The 27,430-nt window shown below is 46.0% G+C and overlaps 2 protein-coding genes across 3 annotated transcripts in view; one reads left to right on the forward strand and one right to left on the reverse strand.

Moving 5' to 3' along the window:
- RNFT2 (ring finger protein, transmembrane 2) overlaps positions 1-16,500 on the reverse strand; it is a 94,029-nt gene extending 77,529 nt beyond the window's left edge. The window contains exons 1-3 of the mRNA XM_040345973.1: positions 16,421-16,500; positions 5,140-5,377; positions 2,967-3,472 (exon numbers count right to left, since the gene is read on the reverse strand). Coding sequence (XP_040201907.1) covers positions 2,967-3,472; positions 5,140-5,213 — 580 coding nt within the window. The 5' untranslated portion in view covers positions 5,214-5,377; positions 16,421-16,500. The remainder of the gene's footprint in view (positions 1-2,966; positions 3,473-5,139; positions 5,378-16,420) is intronic.
- A 28-nt stretch (positions 16,501-16,528) lies between these two features.
- The window catches only part of SPRING1 (SREBF pathway regulator in golgi 1), a 34,617-nt gene continuing 23,715 nt past the window's right edge, over positions 16,529-27,430 (forward strand). The window contains exon 1 of one of the 2 annotated variants that reach the window (XM_040345995.1): positions 16,529-16,884. In XM_040345995.1, the coding sequence (XP_040201929.1) occupies positions 16,774-16,884 (111 nt within the window). In that variant the 5' untranslated portion in view covers positions 16,529-16,773. The remainder of the gene's footprint in view (positions 16,885-27,430) is intronic. The other variant, XM_040345987.1, reaches the window with a different exon arrangement.

The following is a 27,430-nucleotide window of genomic DNA, read 5'->3' on the forward strand; positions in this document are numbered from 1 at the left end:
TGTTTTGCTTGGGGATCAAATACGTATTTTACTTACTGACCTGCTATTGAATTTATAACATTTGTATCATATGTTTTTTCTGGACTTTTGGTCAATATTCTGTCTCTATCATTTAAAATACACCTATGATAAAAAAATATAGACCCTTCATTTCTTGGCGAGTGGATCAAATAATAATTTCCCAGCTGTAGGTTTTCTTTCCATATAGTCTGCTATCTGAATCATGTAATTAAGTTCTATTCTCGAGCGCCCCATTGCAGATCCTGTGCGTCTATTGACACAGACAGCGGGACTCGGCCCCGCCCCCCACGTCATTGGATTTAATTGACAGCAGCGGAAGCCAATTGCTGCGCTGCCATCAATCTATCCAATCAGAACCCGAGCCACCGGCTGGAGCTGGTGTGCTCGTCCCTGTCACTGAAAAGACCAGGTTCAGGTAAGTACAAGGGAGGCTCTGGGGGGGCAGTTGCATCAAAGGAGGTTTTTCACCTTAATGCATAGAATGTGTTAAGGTGAAAAACCTTGAGGGTTTACAACCCCTTTAAGTTAGTTTGTATAAAAATGAAACAGCATTTTGTAGTAATGCTACTTGCATTAGTAGCAAGAATTATAAAAAAAAAAAAAAAAGCAGGTTCAAATTTCAATAAAATTTGATTATGCAAAAAATAGGGAGCCCGGCAATGTAGGTTTTTGTTAGAAGAATGTTAGTAATTGTACACTATATATTTGCTTCAGTAATTTTTTTTAGGTTTAAATTTCACAAAACAGTAGAAAAATGTGCATTGTGACAAACATCAATGGCTGTGTAAATGGTCTTTAACCACTTCCCGACCTCATGTACATATACGTCAGCAGAATGGCACGGACAGGCACATGTACGTACCTGTACGTCCTCTGCTAGACGTGGGTGGGGGGTCCGATCAGGACCCCCCCCCCCGGTACATGCGGAGGTCGGGTCCGCTCGGGGAGCGATCCGGGACGACGGCGCGGCTATTTGTTTTTAGCCGCTCCGTCGCGATCGCTCCACGGAGCTTAAGAACGGGGAGGGCTTCCCCGTGCTTCACTGTGGCGGAGCATCGATCGAGTGATCCCTTTATAGGGGAGACTCGATCGATGTTGTCAATCCTACAGCCACACCCCCCTACACTAGTAAACACACACTAGGTGATCCCTAAATGTTACAGCGCCCCCTGTGTTTAACTCCCAAACTGCAACTGTCATTTTCACAATAAAGAATGCAATTTAAATGCATTTTTTGCTGTGAAAATGACAATGGTCCCAAAAATGTGTCAAAATTGTCCGAAGTGTCCGCCATAATGTCGCAGTCACGAAAAAAATCGCTGATCGCCGCCATTAGTAGTAAAAAAAAATAAAAAAAAAAAATGCAAAAAAACTATCCCCTATTTTGTAAACGCTATCAATTTTGCGCAAACCAACCGATAAACGATTATTGCGTTTTTTTTTTACCAAAAATAGGTAGAAGAATATGTATCGGCCTAAACTGAGGGAAAAAAAAAAATTATATATGTTTTTGGGGGATATTTATTACAGCAAAAAGTCAAAAATATTGCATTTTTTTCAAAATTGTCGCTCTATTTTGGTTTATAGCGCAAAAAATTACAACCGCAGAGGTGATCAAATACCACCAAAAGAAAGCTCTATTTGTGGGGAAAAAAGGACGCCAATTTTGTTTGGGAGCCACGTCGCACGACCGCGCAATTGTCTGTTAAAGCGACGCAGTCCCGAACTGTAAAAACCCCTTGGGTCTTTAGGCAGCAATATGATCCGGGGCTTAAGTGGTTAAAAGGCCAATTAAGTCCTCCTTGCACTGTGCTTCATTTTGTATAATGCCATGGAGTGTTTATTTCTCAGCCCAATGCAGGCAAGGCTTGGATGGCCTCTGAAATGGCCCTCGTCATGAGCCTTAACCACTTAAGAACCGGACCAATATGCAGCTAAATGACCCAAGGGGTTTTTATAATTCGGCACTGCGTCGCTTTAACAGACAATTGCGAAGTCGTGCGACGTGGCTCCCAAACAAAATTGGCGTCCTTTTTTCCCCACAAATAGAGCTTTCTTTTGGTGGTATTTGATCACCTCTGCGGTTTTTATTTTTTTGCGCTATAAACAAAAATAGAGCGACAATTTTGAAAAAAATGAAATATTTTTTACTTTTTGCTATAATAAATATCCCCCAAAAACATATCTAAAAATGTTTTTTTCCTCAGTTTAGGCCGATACGTATTCTTCTACCTATTTTTGGTAAAAAAAAAAAAATCGCAATAAGCGTTTATCGATTGGTTTGCGCAAAATTTATAGCGTTTACAAAATAGGGGATAGTTTTATTGCATTTTTATTATTTTTTACTACTAATGGCGGCGATCAGCGATTTTTTTCGTGACTGCGACATTATGGTGGACACTTCGGACAATTTTGACACATTTTTGGGACCACTGTCATTTTCACAGCAAAAAATGCATTTAAATTGCATTGTTTATTGTGAAAATGACAGTTGCAGTTTGGAAATTAACCACAGGGGGCGCTGTAGGAGTTAGTGTTCACTTTGTGTGTGTTTACTACTGTAGGGGGGGTGGGGCTGTAGGACTGACGTCATCGATCGAGTCTCCCTTATATAAGGGATGACTCGATCGATACGCCGCCACAGTGAAGCACGGGGAAGCCGTGTTTACATACGGCTCTCCCCGTTCTTCAGCTCCGGGGAGCGATCGCGAGGGGGCGGCTAGAAACGAATAGCCACGCCCTCGTCCCGGATCGCTCCTGAAGCCACGAGAACCGCCGCATGTACGGGTCCTGATCGGACCCCCGTCTAGGCAGGCACGTACAGGTACGTTGATGTGCCTGTCCGTGCCATTCTGCCAACGTATATCTACATGAGGCAGTCGGGAAGTGGTTAAAAACATGATTGGACATACTTTTGTGTTACAACATATCAGTAGTACACTTACCAAGCTTATGTTGAAAGCAGACTTTGGCTAGTAGGATAAGGATGAAAGGAAGCCCTTTCTGTAACCATGAGACAATGGCCCTAAGTTCAGACAAGGCTGGTGCTGGCGTGCCTGGTTCCTCACTGTTCTCCTCTCGGTGACGTTCCCCAGTAGCTGCATGCAGCAGTGATGACCGGGAATGTGAATGTTGGAAGTGATGCTGCTGGTGATGAGCCGGCGGTTGTGGCTGCTGTCGGTGATGAGGATGGTGGTGATGATGATGAGTGAAGTTGCTGGTTTCAGAGCGACCACTTGCTTCCTCTCTGAGTGGTGGAGACATTTGTATAAATACCTCACCCCCTCCTGCTGAGGATCCCAGTACTAAACCAGACTGCACTGTGATTGGCCCAGGCTGAAGACCAGCTAGACTTGAGAAGAGATGCTGAGATGATGTTGGGTCCTGCTTTAATCCATTAAACACACCATCTTCCATACTGGTGTCAGAGCTCAAGTTTTGACTTCGACTCCTACATAATTATAGAATGAAACAGAAACAGGGTATAATGTTAATAAGCTTGTAAACTAATGCATATATTACCGTTGCTCAACACATATCCCAACAGTACATACATAGACACAAATGGCTTATATATTTTGCTAGCTATTGTGGTCATATCTCTCTTTGTTCTATAGTTAGCCATTGTTGTGTAGTTGTCCCTACTGAAGAAACTAAAAGTGAGATTAGAGAGTGCCACAAAACAGGATTCAGTTCAGTAAATTTACACCAAACAGTAATCAAAAGGCCAATACATTTCGGGGACTCAAATCTTTTTCTTCTTTGGGGTCAGGAAACAGAAGTAGCTTAAAACGAAAACTTTAGTGAAGGAACTGTATCTGTTCTAAAACTATAGTCCAGTTATACAATGATTCTGACTATAAAAAAATAAAAGCAAACATTAAATTCAATAAAAAATAGAAAATCACCTCTAAAATAAAATAATGAAAGATGATCCGCACAATCACTATTGCTCTTAGTATATTAAAAAGCATACAGCACTATACTGTCTTTAGTGAAAAAAAACTCAATGTACCGTATTTATCGGCGTATACCGCGCACTATTTTGCCCTGAAAATCAGGGCAAAATCGTGGATGCGCGATATACGCCGATACCCACGCCGAGTTTGAATACTGCGCTGACATATACTGAGCGCAGTACACTCGTGTATAGTCGGGCAGTCTCGGCTACACTCGCGCTCACGTCCTGTACGTCCAGGACGTCAGCGCGAGCATTGCCGACTATACGCGAGTGTACTGCGCTCGGTATATGCCGGCGCAGTATTTAAACTCGGCGCGGGAAACGAGCGAGGAGGACGCCGGACCCGACGAAGAGGACACCCGAAGCCACAGACGGACGCCGGACCCAACGAGGCCGCCGATGGACGCCGTGCAAGACACCAAAACTGTAAGTACAAAAATCTTTTTTTCACAGGAATTTCGGGGCAACTTTAGGGGTGCGCGCTATACGCGGGAGCGCGCTATACCCCAATAAATACGGTAATCAGTTAAAAAAATTTTTTAAAGACAACTAATCATAAATTCATTTGACATTGGTATTGATGTAACCAGCAGGAATATCTGTACTATTGTGAAGATCTTCTGACAATAAGTCTAAAACCCATATGTTACAAATTATTCCTATACTTAAAGCAGCAAAAAATTCCCTAACTGATATTATTGATATATAATAATAAAATGCACTCGGTACCTTGTGTGCTGGCAGTGCATTTAACACTGTACTTGAGTTACAAAATCAGCTACAATATTATATACACTGACTTGAAAAAGTATTCATACCCCTTGAAATTTTACACATTTTGTAATTTTACAACCAAAAACGTCAATGTATTTTATTGGGATGTTATGTGATAGACCAACACAAAATGGCACATAATTGTGAAGTGGTAGGAAAATGACAAATGGATTTCAAATACATATGTGTAAAGTGTGGTGTGAATTTGTATTCATTTGGAATCAATACTTTGTAGAACCTCCTTTCACTGCAATTACAGCTGCAAGTCTTTTTGGGGAACCCATGGTTGCAGGAAAGAAATGTCCACTGCTTTAGTGTCAACTATGTCAAGGCAAACCGGCAGAAAAATGTGTTACCAGAAATGAGCAACAGTGAGCAGTTACCTTTCCGGAGGAGGGTTATCTGTCAGGCTGCTGTGTCTTCTCTGCATTGTCCTCAGGACCTTAAAACAATACATTAAGGTGTACTGTCTATAGTAAAAGGGAAGCAGTAGGTGAAATTCTTGCTCGTAGAATTAGAAAACATGAGTGGTCTTCAAGTAGGTGAGACTGTAGTTTGCATTCAGGGACAAAGTAGCAGAACCTCTTCAGAGATGACCATCCAACATTCTGGACATGATAACTAAAAAAGAAAAAAAGAAATAACTATAGCATGTAATACAGAGTTGGACATATTGCAACCTTCTTTGAAGACCAGCATTGTGGGGGTTAAAATGTGTTTTGGTGACTTTACTATTATGATACACCATCTATATCATTAAACAACTCTGTTCTGTTTTGCTCTGTTGCAATGTTTTTTATAACACTGTAACACTGCGTCAGTACAGTCTTCTGGGCTATAGGCTTCTTCTTTACTTGTCACATTGGACTTGATGAATGAACTTTGATAACGTATACCACAGGGCTCAAAATTTCAAGTCCTGAGCTACTAGCCAGGCCTCAAGGCGTACTCGCCACCAGTTGCCCCGCTCAACCCCTACCATGTCCCACCCCCTAATCCCGCCCCTAGAAACGCCCTCATAAATCTCATGAAATGACACTTAAATGTTTTATGCAGAATTAAGTTATAAAAATAAATATTAACAAAAGCTTTATCCGTGCCCAAAAATGCAGCCTGCCCATGTCTACCAATGCAACATGTGTCCCCAGTGCAGAAAAGTGTCCCCAGTGCAGCAAAATGTCCCCAATGCAGAAAGGAGTTCCCCCTCACATTGCAGCCAGGAGTTCCCCCCCCACATTGCAGTCAGGAGTCCCCCCCCCCACATTGCAGTCAGGAGTCCCCCCCCCACATTGCAGCCAGGAGTTCCCCCCCACATTGCAGCCAGGAGTCCCCCCCCCCACATTGCAGCCAGGAGTCCCCCCCCCACATTGCAGCCAGGAGTCCCCCCCCCACATTGCAGCCAGGAGTTCCCCCCCACATTGCAGCCAGGAGTCCCCCCCCCACATTGCAGCCAGGAGTTCCCCCCCCCACACTGCAGCCAGGAGTCCCCCCCCCCACATTGCAGCCAGGAGTTCCCCCCCACATTGCAGCCAGGAGTTCCCCCCCACATTGCAGCCTTCCTGTACTGGGTAAGGGAGTGGAGCCGCTGCCGCCTGTTTTTTCAAAGCGTGGGGAACATAACAGCTTTCAATTCAATAACTGTGTTCCCCGCCGCGAGCCGTCATATACAGCCCCCCCCCCCCTGTCCGGGAAACTTTGATAGACAGATCACCCGTCCAATCCTGGGATGGGTGATCTGTCTATCAAAGTGCCCGGACAAGGGGGGGCTGTATATGGCGGCTAGCAGCGGGGAACACATATTTGAATTGAAAGCTGTTATGTTCCCCGCGCTTTTGAACAACCAGGCGGTGGCGGCTCCTCTCCTCGCTCGCCCCCAGGCAGCCCACACTAAATTTTGAGGGCTGGCATACCGTACACTGTACGAGTCAATTCCGAATTTATAAGGTGTGTTGTAGAGATGCCGCTATGTCTGCTATCTCTCAGAAAAAGTAGGGGGATGTGTGTTTTTATTGGAGTTTTTTTCCTTTTTTTTAACCTTTAACCACTTCAGCCCCGGAAGATTTGGCTGCCCAATGACCGGGCCATTTTTTGCGATACGGCACTGTTTAACTGACAGTTGCGCGGTCCTACGACCCAAACAAAATTGATGTTGTTTCTTCCCCACAAATAGAGCTTTCTTTTGGTGGTATTTGGTCACTTCTGCGGTTTTTATTTTTTGCGCTATAAACAAAAAAAAAGAGTGTCAATTTAAAAAAAAAAAAAAAAAAACACAATATTTTTCAGTAAATATCCCAATTTTTTTTTTTAAATACCTTTTTCCTCAGTTTAGGCCGATATGTATTCTTCTACATATTTTGGTAAAAAAAAATTGCAATAAGCGTGTATTGATTGGTTTGCGCAAAAGTTATAGCATCTACAAACCATGGGAAAGATTTATGGTGTTTTTTTTTTACTAGTAATGGCGGTGATCTGCGATTTTTGGCAGTATTGCGTTGTTGTAGCGGACGGATTGGACACTTTTGACAATTTTTTGGGGACAATTGACATTTACAGAGTGATCAGTGCTATAAATGTCACTGGCAGGGAACGGGGTTAACACTAGGGGCGATCAAGGGGTTAAATGTGTACCCTATTGTGTTTTCTAACTGTAAGGCCCCGTACACACGACCAAACATGTATGCTGAAACTGGTCCGCGGACCAGTTTCAGCATACATGTTCGGTCGTGTGTAGGCGCGAGCGGGCCGAATTCCAGCAAACATTTGCCCGCCGGGCCTTTTCCCAGCAGACAAATATTCCTGGACGTGTTTTTAAAACCGTCCGCTGGAATCCTGCCCGCTCGGACATGTACGGTCGTCAGTACAGACCTACCGTACATGTCCGAGCGCCCGCCGTCCCTCGCATGCGTCGAATGACTTTGACGCATGCGTGGAAGCATTTAACTGGCAGGCCCGCCCACGTCGCCGCGTCATCGTCGGACACGCCCCGCGTATTGTTTACGCGCGGACTTCTGTACGATGGTTAGTACAGCCATCGTACAGAAGCCCTCTGGCAGACATGTACGGTGAAAACGGTCCGACGGACCGGTTTCATCGTACATGTTTGCTGGTTAGTACCCGGCCTAAGGGGGATGAGACTAACTAGGAGATTTGACAGATCATGTTTTCCCTGCCGTGCCCTCTGGTGGCTCTCCTGGGCGAAGCCGTATATATACGGGATTTCCCCCAGGAGAGCCATTCTGACGCAGTATATCTGCGTGAACCAGTCGGGAACGGGTTAAAGATTCACATGCCCAACCCCCCCAAAAGATGATTTTTTTTGTTTCGTTTTTAACAGCAAATGACTAATGCCATACGGGACATGCACAAGTACATGCGCAGCATGAGAATACTGCAAGATCTTGCAGCTTAGTATGAGATCTCCCTGAAAGCACTAGTGACATTGCCTTCCCATTGGGAATCCATTGTGTGGCCAGGGCCACATCACTAGTGCCTTCAGGGGAAGCATGAACTGGAAGCAAAGAAGGGTAAGTAAACCAAAAAAAAAAAATTTTTTTTCAGTGATGCATGCTGATGTGAAATTTAGAAACAGAGGCAAAGGTTCACTTTAAGTGTAATTAAACCCCAAATATTTTTTTTATATATTTCAACTTATCACTCCTGTGATGTGATGCCCGCACTCGTTTTTTTTTTTTTTTTAAAGATTTCTTGGCCATACTTCTCCTATGGATCACAGGAGTGCAGTTTGTTTTGCTGCAACCCATTTTCAGCCTGCTCCCGGCTGATGTCACATAGCTGGTCCAGGCTCTGAAAAGACCTCAACCATATGGTCGAGACCCACCCAGAACCCTGGACTGGTACCTGGAACAACCTCCCAGTGATCCACCCCCACCTGCCCCCTTCACAGCCCAGCACTCCAGCGAGCAATGGAGGGGACAGCAGAGAGCTGCTGACTGATAGTCCCAGGTGAGTATAAGTGTTTTTTTTTTTTTAGAAAGCTATCACTTTCTTTTTGTCACCTGGTGATCTGGCCACACACTTCCGGTATTGGGTGGCTACACTCTATAGAGGGGCAGCATAGCCACCCTTGCATCGCAGTACTCTCAAATTGTGGACACTGTAGCTTCAGATGGACTTTACATAAGTGACTAACAAGCCTAACTCCAGCTACCCCTTTATAAGCAGTTACAACAACATTTTGTTCCTTTTGGGATAAAGTTTTTACATAAATAAATAAATACATACATACAAGCTGACCACTATAGGCACCCCTGCTAGTGTTAAAATGGAACTAAACCATCCTATCTATTTCAGCCAAGGAAGCTGCCATCTTAGCTTCCGTTTGATCTGCAACTGCCATTATGCTGCACATGTGATCAGTTAGGACACCAGACATTTGATCATTTAAAGGTCCTTTCACACTAGCGGACCGTTCGTCTGCTCATTACAAGTCCGTTAACAGACTTGTAATGAATCCCTATGGGATCGCGTCCGTTAGCGGATGGAGCATCCGCTAGCGTCCGCGTTCGTCGGGACCTGCTTTTCCGAACGGAAGAAACCCTATTTTTCTTCCGTTCGGCGGGACGGACCGGATGCAGACGGACAGACGGTCCGTCTGCATCCGGTCCCCCATAGGGGACAGCGGAGCAGAGACAGGGCGGTCCCTGCACTGTGTGCGGGGACCGCCCTATCCGCCGACAGCTCAGCGGGGATCCCCGCTGAGCTTTGGCGGACACACGGAGCGGACCCAGAAACGGTTTGGTTGAGAGAACAAGCAGATGTGACAGTTAGTATTCCCAGCATGCCAGGAAATCAACTGTGTTTTGAACAGGCTTACCTTTAGGGTACTGTAAATATCCCCTAAACGTGCGCCGTTTAGAAGATATTCAACTTGTAGTGCGCCGATAATGTCATTGGTGCATGCACTGTGAAGAAACGGTCCTCCATGCCCTTTCTTCCCAAGAAAGTGCTGTGACTGGTGGCTCCGGGGCGCATGCGTGGAAGTGACGTTAGGCAGCTCTGGCCAGCCACAGCCCCCCCCAGAAGGAAGAGGGGCGAAGATGGATACGGCCACCAGCAGGGTTAGCACAGGCTTTGTTTGCAGGTAACTGCCACATAATGGGCTAGTATGCAATGCATACTAGCCCATTGTGCTTTTACTTTGCAGGGAACAAAAGAGGAAGTAAAACCCATCAGGGTTTACTTCCTCTTTAAATTGATGGGTTTAGTTCCACTTTAATGTCTCAACCCTTTAACTGCCACTTTGTCTAGACAGCTTGTTCTGTTAAAGGAAGTTTAGAAATAACAGACTTACTGGACATCTGGATCACCAGGTGAAAGAAAAGAAAAAGGGTTTGGGGCATACATTTTTAATTTTTTTTTCTAATTTCTAATGTAGAAATATAAGTTCAGCGCTGGACAGGTCCTTGAACTACTGTATATGTAAACTGAAATGCTGTGGTATCTGACACCAAGCTATCAAGTAGCAGATCCTTTAGGTCCTGTAAGTTGGGAGGTGGGACCTCCATGAGACGAGATCTGGGGAACTTGGAGGCCAAGTCAAAACCTTGAACTTGTGTTCCTCAAACCAACCATTTTTGCAGTGTGCATTGTCATACCTCAAAGGGGCCACTGCTAGCAGGGAATACCGTTTCCATGAAGGTGTGTACTTGGTCACCAATAATATTAAAGGGGTTGTAAAGGTAAATGTTTTTTCACCTTATGGCCCTTTCACACGGGGCGGATCAGTAATGATCCGCCTCCGTGTGTCCGTCAGCTCAGCGGGGATCCTCTGTAAAATCCCTGCTGACCTGGCGGCTGACAGGGTGGTCCCCGCACACTGTGCAGGGACCGCCCTGCCTTTTCTCTGCTCTCCCCTATGGGGGGATCGGATGAACACGTGTGTCCGTGTTCATCCGATCCGCAGACGGAAGAAAAAAAAGGATTTTCTTCCGTCCGCAAAATCGGATCTTTGCCGAGGCGGGTGATTACGGGTGTCAGCGGATGTTCATCAGCAATCACATAGGGACCAATGTATGTCCAGTTTTCATCCGCAAACGGATGAATGAAAATGCGGACATACGGTCCGCACATCCGACGGTACCGCCCCCCCGAACCCCTGTTTTACTTACCTGACCCCTCAAAAGTCCTGCGCGCGTCCACATGATCCTCTTCGGTTCCTAGCCTGGCCATTGATTCGCTAGGCTGGACGGATTGATAGCAGCGCAGCCATTGGCCCCGGGGGGGGGGGGGGGCGAGTGATACAGTCGACGTCTATGCCCGCCGCTATATCACGGGAGTGCGCTCGCAAAAGCTTTCCACCATGCTCGCTCGCATGTAGGTGGAAAGCTTATGCGAGGAGGAGCCGAGAGAGCTGCCGAGGGACCCCAGAAGACCGGATTCGGGGACACTCTGTGAAAAACTAGCTGCACAGTGGAGGTAAGTATAACATGTTTGTTATTTAAAAAAAAAAAAAGTTTGCCTTTAAGGTAGGTGGCGTGTGTCAAATAATATTTAAATGAACGTCAGGACCCAAAGTTTCCCAGCAGAACATTGCCCAAAGCATCACTGGTTTGCCTTCTTCCCATAGTACATCCTGGTGCCATCTCTTCCCCAGGTAAGTGACACACACACCCGGCCCTCCACATCATGTAATAGAAAACATGATTCCTCAGACCAGGCCACCTTCTTCCATTGCTCTGTGGTCCAGTTCTGCTGCCCATTGTAGGTGCTTTTCACTGTGCACACGGGTCCATATGGGCACCACGACCGGTCTGCAGCTACGCAGCCCCATACACATCAAACTGTGATGCAAATTTTTTTTTCTGCTTTCAACACACAACTTCATGGACAACATGTTCACTTGCTGCCTAAAGCGGTTGTATACCCTCGGAAATTTTGTTTTACCCCTGTAAGGCAAAAGGCATAATGAGCTAGTATGCACCGCATACTAGCTCATTATGCAATACTTACCTTAGAACGAGGAGTCGGTAACTCACCTGTTCCACGTCGAGGTAGCTGACATGGTTGCCTCGGCGTGTGTTCCGAGTGGCTGTAGCCACAATGTCAACACTCCCACAAGATTTCTTTCCGGCAAGGTCCGGCGTCTGCCAGGCTTTCATCCGAGAATCCCCTGTGCACATGCGCCGCTGCAGTCAGCGGATCATTGTGAGGGGAATATCTCCTAAACCATACAGGTTTAGGAGATTTTTTTTTACCTACAGGTAAGCCATATTATAGGGTTACCTGCAGGTAAAAGTAAAAAAAAAATGACTATACAACCACTTTAATACATACCAACCACTTTCAGATGCCATAGTAATGACAATCAATATTATTTACTTTACCTGTCAGTGGTCATAATGGTATGGCTGATTGGTATAATGGACACACTGCCCTGGAGACATTGCATCCTAATATTTTATATGACAGTAAATCAGACCAGGGCAGTACATGCAAGTGTGCAATGACACATACATGGGCAGACTGCTATGCATTATTTAGACTGCCCAGTCTACCTCATTGGGGTTTATTTACTAAAACTGGACAGCGCAAAATCTGGCGCAGCTGTGCATGGTAGCCAATCAGCTTCCAGGTTGTTGTTTTTTTTGTCAAGCGCTTAAAGGGTCGCTAAAGGAATTTTTTCTTTTTATCTAAATAGCTTCCTTTACCTTACTGCAGTCCTGGTTTCATGTCCTCATTGTTTGTTTTTGCTTTGATGTTGATGTAATTCTGCTCTGTTCTCCACACTTCCTGGTTGTCTGGCTCCTTATAACCACAGTACTGGGAGCTTTTCACGATGGTCTAGGCCAGGCATCACTAAATGGCGGCCCGCGGTCCGTGTCCGGCCCGAGCTGCTGCTCTTTCCGGACCGCGGCGATCTCGCCATTTAGCTGCCGCTTTTGTCCCCAGCCTTCTCCGCTATTTGTTAGCAGAGAAGAGGAGCAGACGGCGGGAGGCGGGACAATCCCGGACCGTGGGCGGGACCCAAGAGGTAGCTGCCTGTCATGTTAGATGGAGGTGATTGGTTGCTAGGAGGCGGTCCTAGCAGCCAATCACCAGTTCGCCGGAAAGTCAACCCGACAGCTCCCGCGCCTTCAGTCCACGACTGTCCCGCCTCCCACCCTCCGCTCTGTGAAAGGTAGGAGTGGAGAGGGAAGGGAGGAAAATGTATGAAAATGTTAAGGATGGGGAGCGGGGCAGTGCTGTGTGTGTGTGTGGAGGGGGGGTCATGTAAAGGGGGCAGTACTGTGTGGGGGGGTATGTGATGGGGGCAGTACTGTGTGGGGGGGTATGTGATGGGGGCAGTACTGTGTGTGGGGGGGGATATGTGATGGGGCAATACTGTGTGGGGGGATATGTGATGGGGCAATACTGTGTGGGGGGATATGTGATGGGGCAATACTGTATGGGGGGGATCTGTGATGGGGTAATACTGTGTGGGGGGATCTGTGATGGGGTCATGTAAAGGGGCAATACTGTGGGGGGGGGGATATGTGATGGGGTAATGCTGTGTGGGGGATATGTGATGGGGCAATACTGTGTGGGGGGATATGTGATGGGGTAATACTGTGTGGGGGGATATGTGATGGGGTAATACTGTGTGGGGGGATATGTGATGGGGTAATACTGTGTGGGGGGATATGTGATGGGGTAATACTGTGTGGGGGGATATGTGATGGGGTAATACTGTGTGGGGGGGATATGTGATGGGGCAATACTGTGTGGGGGGGATATGTGATGGGGCAATACTGTGTGGGGGGGATATGTGATGGGGCAATACTGTGTGGGGGGGATATGTGATGGGGCAATACTGTGTGGGGGGGCAATACTGTGTGGGGGGGATATGTGATGGGGCAATACTGTGTGGGGGGGATATGTGAAGGGGCAATACTGTGTGGGGGGGTAATACTGTGTGGGGGGCATATGTGATGGGGCAATACTGTGTGGGGGGCATATGTGATGGGGCAATACTGTGTAGGGGGGTAATACTGTGTGGGGGGATATGTGAAGGGGGGTAATACCGTGTGGGGTGATATGTGAAGGGGGACAGGGCTGTGGTGGGGGAGATGTGAAGGGAACAAGCAGCTGCGCACAAAATGAGGTGCTGCACAGAAGACGTGAATGCACTAAAATGCAAAGTGCAATTTTCTGCACATGGAAATCGCATGGTACAAACGCATCATGCAGTTTCCATGTGGCTGCCTTTTTAAAAAGATGCCAGGACCTTTTCCCAGCAGAAACACAGGCGCAGCAGCCCATTCAAACGAATGGTGTGTCGTGCCTGCACCCCTGGGCTGCGATGTAAAGTATCGGGTTAATCGCACAAAACTGCGATGCGGACCTCGGCTGGAAGAAAATTTTACTAATCGGACCTCCATGAATTTTAATTCAATACCCCTGGTCTAGGCTGTCATTACTGTGTGTCTAAAACTTCCCAGAACCAATCAGATTCATTTTAAAAACAAAACACTGCCCTGGATTTTTTTGTTTTTGTTCTGTGTGTCTCTCTAGTTCACAGAAACATTAAGCCAGTTTAAAAGTGAAAGTGAAACTAGAGGCACATTATATGATTGATTTTTATCTAGTTTTAATCATTTTTAAAAGGAATCAGTTAACTTTTATGTCTCTATACCCTGTAAACAGTCATTTCAGCAAAAAAAAAAGTTTCCTTTAGTGACCCTTTAAGCCTCCATTCACACTAGGCGTTTCATATCGCGGCAATTCGCAAGATGCGTGTCGCCCAAAAGAAGTTCCGGAAGATCTTCTGGGTGATACGAGTCCCATGATTCTGTTTGCCCGATTTTGCCACGAGACAATTGTGGCAAAACTGCACAACGATTAGGATGCCATTAAGAAGTAATCGCAAACGCGTTTTACTGCGATTTGGATTATGGCGATTCCATACGCCTAGGAGCGAATGAAGCCTTACTGAACAACCTGAAGTTAGAAGCTGATTGGCTACCATGCACAGCTGCACCAGATTTTGCATTCTCCAGTTTAAAGCGGGGGTTCACCCTAAAAAAACTGTAGACTGTTCTATCCAGCATACTGCTGACATCAACAGTATGCTGGATTTTTTTTTTCGGTCTGTACTTACCTTTTTCCGTCGTTTTCACTCGGCTTACGGGTTCTCGCTCCCCCGGGGAGTAGGCGTTCCTAAGCTCTGCATAGATGATTGACGTGCGCGTCATCACTTTACAACGCCTGCGCACTCAGCTCTACACGGCAGGCACAGGCGCTGTATAGTGCCGTAAAGAGCCGAGTCCCCGTCAGATATTTTCGGAAGGCGATGACGCGCACGTCAATCATCTATGCAGAGCTCCCTGTCGGGGAAAAGGAGTGACACGCCCACAAGGAAGAAGACCCGCAAGTGCGGCTGAAGACAGGTAAGTGTACACATAAAAAAAAAAATGACAATGCTACAAGCCTTTATTAAGGCTACAGATGGGTTAGCCAAAAAGTTAATTTTAGGGTGAACCCCCACTTTAACCACTTAAGGACCGCCTCCTGCAGATATACGTCGGCAGAATGGCACAGCTGAGCACAAGCACATACCTGTATGTCCTCTTTAAGTGCCCAGCCGTGGGTCGTGGATGCGCGCCCGCGACCCGGTCCAAAGTTCCGCTCCGCTGGAGTCCCGCGATCGGTCCCCGGAGCTGAAGAACAGGGAGAGGTGTGTGTAAACACAGATTCCCCGTTCTTCACTGTGGCGCTGTCATCGATCGTATGTTCACTGATATAGGGAAACACGATCAATGACGTCACACGTCCAGCCCCGTCCCCCTACAGTTAGAAACACAGATGAGGTCACACTTAACCCATTCAGCGCCCCCTAGTGGTTAACTCCCAAACTGCAACTGTCATTTTCACAGTAAACAATGCACTTTAATAGCATTTTTTGCTGTGAAAATGACAATGGTCCCAAAAATGTGTCAAAATTGTCCGATGTGTCCGCCATAATGTTGCAGTCACGAAAAAAATCGCTGATCGCCGCCATTAGTAGCAAAAAAAATAAAATATATAAAAATGCAATAAAACTATCCCCTATTTTGTAAACACTATACATTTTGCACAAACCAATCAATAAACGCTTATTGCAATTTAAAATAGGTAGAAGAATACGTATCGGCCTAAACTGAGGGAATTTTTTTTTTTTATATTTTTTTGGGGGATATTTATTACAGCAAAAAAGAAAAAATATTGCATTTTTTTCAAAATTGTTGCTATATTTTTGTTTATAGCGCAAAAAATAAAAACCGCAGAGGTGATCAAATGTCCACCAAAAGAAAGCTCTATTTGTGGGAAAAAAAGAAGGCAATTTTGTTTGGGAGCCACGTCGCACGACCGCGCAATGGTCATTTAAAGCGACGCAGTGCCGTTTCGCAAAAACTGGCCAGGTCCTTTACTTGCCTAAAGGTCCGGGTCTTAAGTAAATCCCCCCCCATTGTGTTCTAAGACTGCATGAAATCAGAGCAGGGCTGTACTGTACATGTAGGGTGACAAATACGTGGGCAGACTGCTATTTATTCTATGTAGCCTGCCCACTGCTATAATAATACCAGGCTGTACAGGCAGCATCCAGTGCCAGCCACACACTTCCATTCATACAGTAGTCCAGTGTCTCCCATTGTCAAACAATAGAACGGAGCCTCCTGTCACTCTCACCTTATCTCTGGCCGCACCTCACGGATGACACCGCCCACTGCCGAGCCGGCGAATGACTTCCGGGTCATTGGTGGACGGCGTGGGGAAGGAAGCGCCTGTTACCATGGAGACGGGGTCCTGCACAGGAAGTGTACTGTGCCCTCCATGGAGTTCCGGGGCAGACTGGTGCGCACAACAAATGTTCCCGTGACTGCAGATGAGATGAGGATGTTGAACGCAGTGTGACCCGGAGTATAGAATAGAGGCATCGCCCCCCTCGAGATATGTCCTATGTGTTCCTCCATGACTATGGTCTGTAGATACACTTCCCCCGTCCCCTGATACGTGCACATTGCCGGGACTCTGCCACTGGAATGGTCAACCTACTGTCTATGGTGTGGAGGAAGATCTTACGGAAGAGATGGGTTCTGGGGGTTGTCTTTGGACTGTCTCTCATTTATTTTCTCACCAGCACCTTTAAGCAGGTGGGTGGGGATTGTATTATGACAGCTCCACTCAAAGCTGACATTTCATTCATGACTATTTATATAGCACATTTTATATTGTATATCCTCCATGTTCCCATCGCACACGTTCCTGGAGAAAGATCAGGGGCCCTCAAAGGGCCAGTTTGTTGTGCTTCTGACTTTAGCGGGGCCAGACCATGGCCAGTGGGGGTAGAAAATGTCTCGTCTTTGTTATTGGGGGATATATTAGTGCCCCATCGTTGGTGTCGGCGGGAAGAATAGTGTCCCATTGTTGATGTCGGTGGGAAGAATAGTGTCCCATTGTTGATGTCGGTGGGAAGAATAGTGTCCCATTGTTGATGTCGGTGGGAAGAATAGTGTCCCATTGTTGATGTCGGTGGGAAGAATAGTGTCCCATTGTTGGTGTCGGCGGGAAGAATAGTGTCCCATTGTTGATGTCGGTGGGAAGAATAGTGTCCCAATGTTGGTGTCGGTGGGAAGAATAGTGTCCCATTGTTGATGTCGGTGGGAAGAATAGTGTCCCATTGTTGATGTCGGTGGGAAGAATAGTGTCCCATTGTTGATGTCGGTGGGAAGAATAGTGTCCCAATGTTGGTGTCGGTGGGAAGAATAGTGTCCCATTGTTGATGTCGGCGGGAAGAATAGTGTCCCAACGTTGGTGTCGGCGGGAAGAATAGTGTCCCAACATTGGTGTCGGCGGGAAGAATAGTGTCCCATTGTTGGTGTCGGCGGGAAGAATAGTGTCCCAACGTTGGTGTCGGCGGGAAGAATAGTGTCCCATTGTTGGTGTCGGTGGGAAGAATAGTGTCCCATTGTTGGTGTCGGCGGGAAGAATAGTGTCCCAACGTTGGTGTCGGCGGGAAGAATAGTGTCCCAACGTTGGTGTCGGCGGGAAGAATAGTGTCCCATTGTTGATGTCGGTGGGAAGAATAGTGTCCCATTGTTGATGTCGGTGGGAAGAATAGTGTCCCATTGTTGATGTCGGTGGGAAGAATAGTGTCCCATTGTTGATGTCGGTGGGAAGAATAGTGTCCCATTGTTGATGTCGGTGGGAAGAATAGTGTCCCATTGTTGATGTCGGTGGGAAGAATAGTGTCCCATTGTTGATGTCGGTGGGAAGAATAGTGTCCCATTGTTGATGTCGGTGGGAAGAATAGTGTCCCATTGTTGATGTCGGTGGGAAGAATAGTGTCCCATTGTTGATGTCGGTGGGAAGAATAGTGTCCCATCGTTGATGTCGGTGGGAAGAATAGTGTCCCATCGTTGGGGTCATTGGGAAGAATAGTGTCCCATCCTTGGGGTCACTGCAAGTTTTGGAGATCGATAATCACTGTACCTTATAGGCTTACCTGCAGGTACAACTTAACAAAATAATTTTACTACCACTTTAGGTCCTGCTAGATCACTTCATGTTTTCCCCTTTTGCAGGTATAACTATGTAAAACATAAAAAATAAGTGCCTATACTGTTTAAAATCCAGTAATGCACTGTTTCACCCTGCTCTGCACATGCTCAGTTGCTCTCCATTTTTTGGCATTGTGCCGAAAATCAAAGCCAGTAGAGTCTGATCTGCTGATAGCCTAAAGATTTACTGCTGTTTAGGGGCTCTGGTCTTTAGGAAAATGACAGCAAGAAGAGACAGGAGCAATAGAGGCAATTTACAGCACACACTAATTGTGGTAGCATAAATATTAAAGGGATTGTAAAGGCAGACATTTTTTTTTATCTTTATGCATTAAGATAAAAAAAGCCTTCTGCGTGTAGCAGCCCCCCTAACACTTACCTGAGGTCCCTCCCTGTCCACCAATGTTTCAACCGTCCGAGATTTTCCTTCTGCATTGGCTGAGACACAGCAGCAGCAGCAGTGCCATTGGCTCCCGCTGCTGTCAATCAGTCGTGTTGCTAATCAGGGGAGAGAGGGGGCAGGACCGGGTCAGGGCTCCGTGTCTGGAAACAGGGAGGGAGCTGTGACTTAGCTTAGGTGCCCCCATAGCAAGCTGCTTGCTGTGGGGGAACTGAACAGGAGGGAATGGCCAGGATCATAGAAGAGGGACCCGAGAAGAGGAGGATCCGGGCTGCTCTGTACAAATTCACTGCAACAGAGCAGGTAAGTATAACATGTTTGTTATTTTTATAGGAAAAAAACAAGACTTTACGATGACTTTAATGTAGAATGTATGTTTCTTGCTAAAGAACATTATTATTTTATCAAGTTGTTGTGGGTAATGTTCAGTTGTAATTGAACAATACAGTAAGTTTCTTTGTCATTGCCCTCCTTTTTGTTTTTTTAACACCATTCTTCTACATGTTACATTAGGCTGACTGCTGGCAGTTCCTGCCGCATTGGCGTAGAGATGATGGTGTCTTGTTTAACTCTCCCCTAGCTTTCTCAGAAGGACCAGTTCATAGGTGGAGGTGGACCATCTACTGATAGTACGGCATGTAATTGCACATAAGCGCAGTCCAATAACAAAAAAAAAAAAAATTACAATATAAACCCCTGTTTTTCTGTAACCATGATGCAATCCCCTACTAAAAGTCACCAAAACACTTTTTATCCCTTAAATGTGTTCCATCCATCTTTAATTTTATCTCTGGCCTCATCTGTTTTTTTGTCAAGATGTCCCTTAACAATGACTTCATGATCAGATATGTATATACAGCAGTCAATGTGAATAACCTCACACATCCATCCCGAGGTGCAGCAAGATAATCTAATGTCATTCTGTGTTACAAGACCTCTTTCCCAAGCTGAGCTAATTTCTCGCTATATCAGTGGCAGTAAAGTTAAATATCTTATCTAAGATTCTTATGTAATTATTTTATTGATGATCAGGGGTATGACACGCTTGCTGTATATTAACCACTTCCGGACCGCCGCGTGTACATTTACGTCGGCAGAATGGCACGGACAGGCACATCAACGTACCTGTACGTGCCTGCCTAGACGTGGGTCCGATCGGGACCCCCCCATACATGCGGCGGTTCCCGTGGCTTCAGGAGCAATCCGGGACGAGGGCGCGGCTATTAGTTTCTAGCCACCCCCTCGCGATCGATCCCCGGAGCTGAAGAACGGGGAGAGCCGTATGTAAACACGGCTTCCCGTGCTTCACTGTGGCGGCTGCATCGATCGAGTGATCCCTTTTATAGGGAGACACGATCGATGACGTCAGACCTACAGCCACACCCCCCTACAGTTGTAAACACACACTAGGTGAACCCTAACTCCTACAGCGCCCCCTGTGGTTAACTCCCAAACTGCAACTGTCATTTTCACAATAAACAATGCAATTTAAATGCATTTTTGCTGTGAAAATGACAATGGTCCCAAAAATGTGTCAAAATTGTCCGTAGTGTCCGCTATAATGTCGCAGTCACGAAAAAAATCGCTGATCGCCGCCATTAGTAGTACAAAAAAAAATATTACTAAAACTATCCCCTATTTTGTAAACGCTATAAATTTTGTGCAAACCAATCGATAAACGCTTATTGCGAATTTTTTTTTTTTTTACCAAAAATAGGTAGAAGAATACGTATCGGCCTAAACTGAGGGAAAAAAAATGTTTTTGGGGGATATTTATTATAGCAAAAAGTAAAAAATATTGAATTTTTTTCAAAATTGGCGCTCTATTTTTGTTTATAGCGCAAAAAATAAAAACCGCAGAGGTGATCAAATACCACCAAAAGAAAGCTCTATTTGTGGGGAAAAAGGGACGCCAATTTTGTTTGGGAGCCACGTCGCACGACCGCACAATTGTCTGTTAAAGCGACGCAGTGCCGAATTGTAAAAACCCCTTGGGTCATTTAGCAGCATATTGGTCCGGTCCTTAAGTGGTTAAATGCTTCCATTACCTCTTTCATTACTTCTCCTGTAAAGTCGGTACCCCCGCCGCTCTCGGGAGTTTCAGGAGCTCGATATCTGCAAACTACTTTACTCTGAATTTTCTTTGCTGTCGTTTTTGCATTGGCCTTGGCCTAACCTGAGGACATGTCAACGCAAACTAAAGCATACTACTAGGTGTCTATCCTAGGCATACTTTTAAAAGGGAAATCTGTCTTGAGAAACATCTTTTGGGGAACCTGGACAGGCCTTCCTACTATTTACAGAACACAAGTGAGACATGGACAGCAAATCTTCTCAATCCAGCTGCAATCCAATAAGAACGTGCCACTAATGTCTTTTTGCGAAGTGACTGATGTATTGTGCCAGTTATTCTAAAACTGGGTATAAATTCCTGGGTAGGCACCACTTGTTCTCAGTGCTCCACATGACCTGCTAATTTTGAATCGTTTATCTTTCTCATCCTCAGGCGCTTGGTTCTGCAACTGATTTAAAGTGGAACTTCACCCAAAAGGGGAACTTCTGCATTTCTCTACCCCCCTCAATTTTAGAATCAGTTTTTTTTGGGTGGAGCGGGTACCTGATTTTGACAGGTACTTGCTCCTACTTCCGGTCAGATCACCGCAGTGGAAGTTTGCCCCCCCCCCCATGCAGCCTCTTGAGAGACGTTGAGGTCCCAGGAGACTGGGGGGGGGGCATTCATGGGGTCTCAGCATTGCTTATGCAGTGACAGCTGGCTGTGAAGCCGCAAGGCGTTACAGTTGGCTGCCCACAGTTATGATTCCGGCGCCTTGGCCAGAAGACCAGCAAAGAGCTGGGTCGGGTGAGGACATTGCTGGCTACAGTGAGGGGTAAAAAAAAGTATTTGATCCCCTGCTGATTTTGTATGTTTTGCCACTGATAGAAATGATCGGTCTAATATTTTAATGGTAGATTTATTTTACTAGTGTGAGAGAGAGAATAACAACAAAAAAAATCCAGAAAAATGCATTTCAAAAAAGTTATAAATTGATTTGCATTTTAATGAATGAAATAAGTATTTGACCCCTTCACAAAACATGAGTTAGTACAGAGGTCAGACGTTTCTTATAGTTGGCCACCAGGTTTGCACACATCTCAGGGGGATTTTGTCCCACTCCTCTTTGCAGATCCTCTCCAAGTCCTTACGATTTTGAGGATGACGTTTGGTAACTCGAACCTTCAGCTCTTTCCACATATTTTCTATGGGATTAAGCCCTGGTTCACACTGGGTACGATTTGGAACGATTTGAGATGCGATTTGACATGTCAAATCGCATCTCAAATCGGCGGCAATTGTCGGCAATGGCACTGTCCTAATCAGTGCGACGCCGCATCTGCGATTTCAAAAAGTAGTTCCTGTACTACTTTTTTGCGATTTCGGGCCGCGATTTACATTAAATTGCGGCCGAAATCGCGGCAAAATCGCAGCCGCAAAATCGCGGTAAAATCGCACATTTTACCGCGATTTTGAATACGCAGCAGTGTGAACCTAGGCTAAGGTCTGGAGACTGTCTAGGCCTCTCCAGGACCTTTTAATGTGTTTTTTCTTGAGTCACTCCTTTGTTGCCTTGGCTGTGTTTTGAGTCATTGTCATGCTGGAATACCCATCCATGACCTATTTTCAATGCCTTGGCTGGGGGAAGAAGGTTCTCACCAAAGATTTGATGGTACATGGCCCCATCCATCGTCCATTTGATGTGGTGAAGTTGTCCTGTCATAATGTTTCCACCTCCATGTTTGACGGTGTGGATGGTGTTCCTGGGGTCAAACGCCGCATTCCTCCTCCTGCAAACACGGCGAGTTGAGTTGATGCCAAAGAGCTTGATTTTGGTCTCATTTGACCACCGCACTTTCACCCAGTTCTCCTCTTAATTATTCAGATGTTCAGACAGGATTCTCTTGTGTGGTTTTGGGCTGATTCCTCACTGTTCTCATGATCATTGAAACTCCATGAGATGAGATCTTGCATGGAGCCCCAGACCGAGGCAGATTGACAGTTGTTTTGTGTTTCTTCGATTTGTGAATAATCGCACCAACTGTTGTCACCCTCTCATCAAGCTGCTTGGCGATGGTCCTGTAGCCCATTCCAGCCTTGTGTAGGTCTACAATCTGTCACTGACATCCTTGGGCAGCTCTCTGGTCTTGGCCATGGTGGAAAGATTGGAATCTGATTGATTTGCTTCTGTTGACAGGTGTCTTTTTTTTATACAGGTAACAAGCTGAGATTAGGAGCACTGCCATTCAGGCTGGGTTCACACTACTACACTACTTTCATCCTACTTTGCTCTGCTACATTGGTCCTACATTTATCCTACATTGGTCCTACATCCATCCTACTTTCATGAACAGGATACTACTTTGGTCCGACTTCAATGATATTCAATGGGCCTGAAGTAGGATCAATGTAGGACCAAAAGTAGTACAGGGAGCATTTTCAAAGTCGGACTGACTTGTGTAGGACGCTACAAGACGCTCTCATAGGGAAACATTGAACACAGAGCAAAGTAGGATGAAAGTAGTGTAGTAGTGTGAACCCAGCCTAATAGAGTGCTCCTTATTTCAGCTTGTTACCTGTATAGAAGACACCTGGGAGCCAGAAATCTTTCTAAATTTGATCAGGGATCAAATGCTTATTTCACTTAATAAAATGCAACTCCATTTATAACTTTTTTTTTTTAATTAAATGTTTCTGGATATTTTTGTTATCCTGTCTCTCACTGTTAAAATAAACTTACCATTAAAATTATTGACTGATCATTTCTTTGTCAGTGGGCAAACGTACAAAATCAGCAGGGGGTCAAATACTTTTTTTTTTTTAGGGCTATGTAAATTAAAGATTAATTCCTTGATTAATCGTAAAAAAAATTTGATCGATCAAAATTCTTTAATCCGGGACTAGTGGTGTAACGTGATCCGAAGGGGTCACCATATGTGGATCGGCACACCACGTGATCCACGGAGCTCCGCTGCTGCCTCGGCCATAGAAAAGGCCGCGGCTTCGGCCTAGCTCCCAGAACGCCGGCCATCTTGGTCCACCCGGCGGCGGCCTAGGTGAGCCTAGAGTGGCGCGCTGACGTCATCACCCGGCCTCAACTGCTCATGTTCGGCCGGCTTCTCTAGTAAGACTAAGCAAGCACTAATCTTCCTATACAGTGGGGGGAGATGTCTGTGGATATTACAGTGGGGGGGAGATGTCTGTGGATATTACAGTGGGGGGATATTGCAGTCGGGGGAGATTTCTGTGGATATTACAGTGGGGGGAAGATTTCTGTGGATATTATTGTAGGGACTGTATGGTGGTGGTCCGAAAAATGTATGTGCGTTATAATTAATCAAAATTACTCGATTTAATCAATTTAAAAAAAAAGATTAATCAAATGCGAACATTTTAATCAGTAACAGCCCTACTTTTTTTTTTCCTCGCTGTAAATGTTTTTTTTAAGTCCGCAGCTACAGTATTTTTAGCCGCTTACGTTTAAATTTTTGTTTACAGGTTGAAGATCCTCTAAGGCAGGGATATGCAATTAGCGGACCTCCAGCTGTGGAAAAACTACAAGTCCCATTATGCCTCAGCCTCTGGGTTCATGCTTGTGGCTGTCAGTCTTGCTATGCCTCATGGGAATTGTAGTTCTGCAACAGCTGGAGGTGCGCTGATTGCATATGCCTACTCTACGGTTTTTATATCCCACTTCTCTTGCTTAAGGGAATCTTTCCCTGCTACCTAGGTGACCCCTAAATTGGATGTAACTTCATGTGTCATAAGGGCAGAATTCTTAGCTGCTTGATCTACTGATCCGATTTCCTCTGGCTGGCATGTCAGTTCTGCCGGTTTTTTCGAAATGCTTCAAATGGCTGCTCTGTATGTTTTGCATGTCTCGCTGGTTTCCCAGCGCTAGTCAGAAAGTTCTGGGCTTTCCATATGGGCCCAAAATCACAAGCTATTCCAAAAGCACATCTTCTCTCTGTATAAATGTTTCCTGTAATGCAGATGTTGGAGGCAGGTATTTCACTTGGTAAAGAGTAAGGATTGGGCACTATAGGAGTGTCTCCATCGAACATGTTGATGATGGCTCTTAAACCATTCACCATGCGATACGTTATTTGACAACCCTCATCTGACTTCTTTTCAATTGGAAACAAGGGTGTATTGCTGGGGTCTCCAATGGCCATCCAGTTGTTCAGGAACTACTATTCCCATCATGCCTATTCATGTCTTTGAATGTCAGTTTTGCAATGCCTCAGGGGACATGCAGTCCTGCAACAGCTGGAGGGCTGCATTTTGGAGATTCCTGGTGTATTGGCTTGAGATTTATTAGGCACAAAAGCCACAGCTTCTTTCACCTGAGTGATCTGACCTTTTATCCCCTCAGGTTGAGCCAAGCTCTGTAAGTACTGTATAATATGCTGGAGACTGGCTTCTAATTTTACCTTTATCATTACTGGGATACAATCCAGTAGTCCTACATCAGATTACTTGGAGACCCATAAATCAATTGGTATCTCCTCTAGTTCTGGTCGGAAAGGCAGAATTGAGTCTGAAGTTAAAAGTACTCCACAGGCAGAATTTAAAACTTCTCCCGACCGACTACTGACAACCTGTAGGCTTGTAGTCTATGTTAAATTTTGGCACAGATTGTCCGCTTCTTAATTATTAGTGGAAACTATGGCCCGGATTAACAGAGAACGGGTGCACATTACGCTGCCGTAGCGCATCTCAATGTACGCTACGCCGACGCAGCGCAGATAGGCAAGCATGGAATTCAGGAAGCCAGTGCTACCAAAGTTGCTTCGGCGTGGCGTAGATTTCGAAGGCGTAGGTGGAAGTGAGCTTGCCCCATGCAAAGCCATGCAAATGAGGCGTGACCGCATGCAAATGATGGTTTGAGAGCCAGACAAGTACGTTGAACGAACTGCGCATGCGTCGTGTCGTGGACGCATCCCGGTGCGCATGCTCATAACCACGTCGGAACAACTACCTAAGATACGCCGGATCACTGCCTACACCATGAATGTAATCTACGCCCTTCCAGACACTTGTCCAACGTAAACGACGTAAAAACCACCGGCTTCTGTTCCCTGATGCAGACCTTTACATGTCTGCTACTGAGTTACACCTCCTTTATGGGGCTTAACTTTATGCCGGACGTACAACTTACGCGCACCTCTCGTAGCCTGCGTCGGGCGTACGCAGGTTCGTGAATCGCCGTATTTTCCTCATTTGCATATTTTAATGGCTAATCAATGGCAGCGCCACCATGCGGCCAGCGTAAATGTGCGCTCACCCTACGCTGGCGTAGGCAGGTTACGTCGGCGGGATTAAGCCTGTTTTTAGGCGTATCTTAGTTTGTGGGTACGGCGCACAGATACGACGGCGCATATTTGCACTTACGCGGCGTATCTGGAGATACGTCGGCGCAAGTGCTTTGTGAATCCGGGCCTACGTGTTTGTCCCAGCCTGAGTTTAAGTGGCTTGGACAGTTAGGCCTATGCCAGAGATAACTTTTTCTAATAATACATTTGGAGGCAAATCGTCTTTATTAAAAACAGATCGGGGCTGTAATTTTTGTAGTAATACTTTTACTCTGGCCTCAGGACCATTATCTCCTTTAATAAATGGCTTGTCATTTTCCTATGCCTGTTCCCAAGTCTTTTATTAAGAATCTGATAAATGTCACTAACTGAAGCTTCTAGTACAGCACGAGGGCTAGCCATGCATTATACAATTTTCCTTTAGATTTACCAAAACCATAGAATATGAGGCCAAATCTAAACACTTTCAATTTGTATGCAATCAGGCAGGGCCTTGCACTACATAGTTGAAGGTAAATCTAAAGGAAATTGAACAAGAAAATTGTATAATGTATAGCCAGGTTAAAATGCTTTGCCAAGGTTTTTGCTAGGGATGCACTGATACCATTTTTTTAACTAAGAGTACCGATACTTTTCTGCAGGTACTCGCCGATGCCTATCGCCTAGGAAGAGGGGGTGGTTTGGGAGGTGGCGGGGGGGTGATTGTTCAGGAGTTGGGTGACGGCAGGGTGGGAGGGGTAAGTGAGGGCAAGATAGTGAAGGGTGGGGTGAAATGGAGATTGTGGGGTGGGAGCGTTGGGATGGCTGTGATCTCTGGGGGGGAAGAGGATGGGGATAGGAGAGTTATTGGGAGACATGGGGGCAGAGGTGACAACTGGTAGAGGGAAGGAGAAGGCAACAAGCATACGTGACTAAGCATGGTACAGGAGACAGTCAGTGACTGCAGGCATGGTACAGGAGACAGTCAGTGACTGCAGGCATGGTACAGGAGGCAGTCAGTGACTGCAGGCGATGGTACAGGAGGCAGTCAGTGACTGCAGGCGATGGTACAGGAGGCAGTCAGTGACTGCAGGCGATGGTACAGGAGGCAGTCAGTGACTGCAGGCGATGGTACAGGAGGCAGTCAGTGACTGCAGGCGATGGTACAGGAGGCAGTCAGTGACTGCAGGCGATGGTACAGGAGGCAGTCAGTGACTGCAGGCGATGGTACAGGAGGCAGTCAGTGACTGCAGGCGATGGTACAGGAGGCAGTCAGTGACTGCAGGCGATGGTACAGGAGGCAGTCAGTGACTGCAGGCGATGGTACAGGAGGCAGTCAGTGACTGCAGGCGATGGTACAGGAGGCTGTCTCCTGTACCATGCCTGCAGTCA

This window comes from Rana temporaria, chromosome 1 (assembly GCF_905171775.1).
Source record: "Rana temporaria chromosome 1, aRanTem1.1, whole genome shotgun sequence".
NCBI classification, from domain to species: domain Eukaryota; kingdom Metazoa; phylum Chordata; class Amphibia; order Anura; family Ranidae; genus Rana; species Rana temporaria.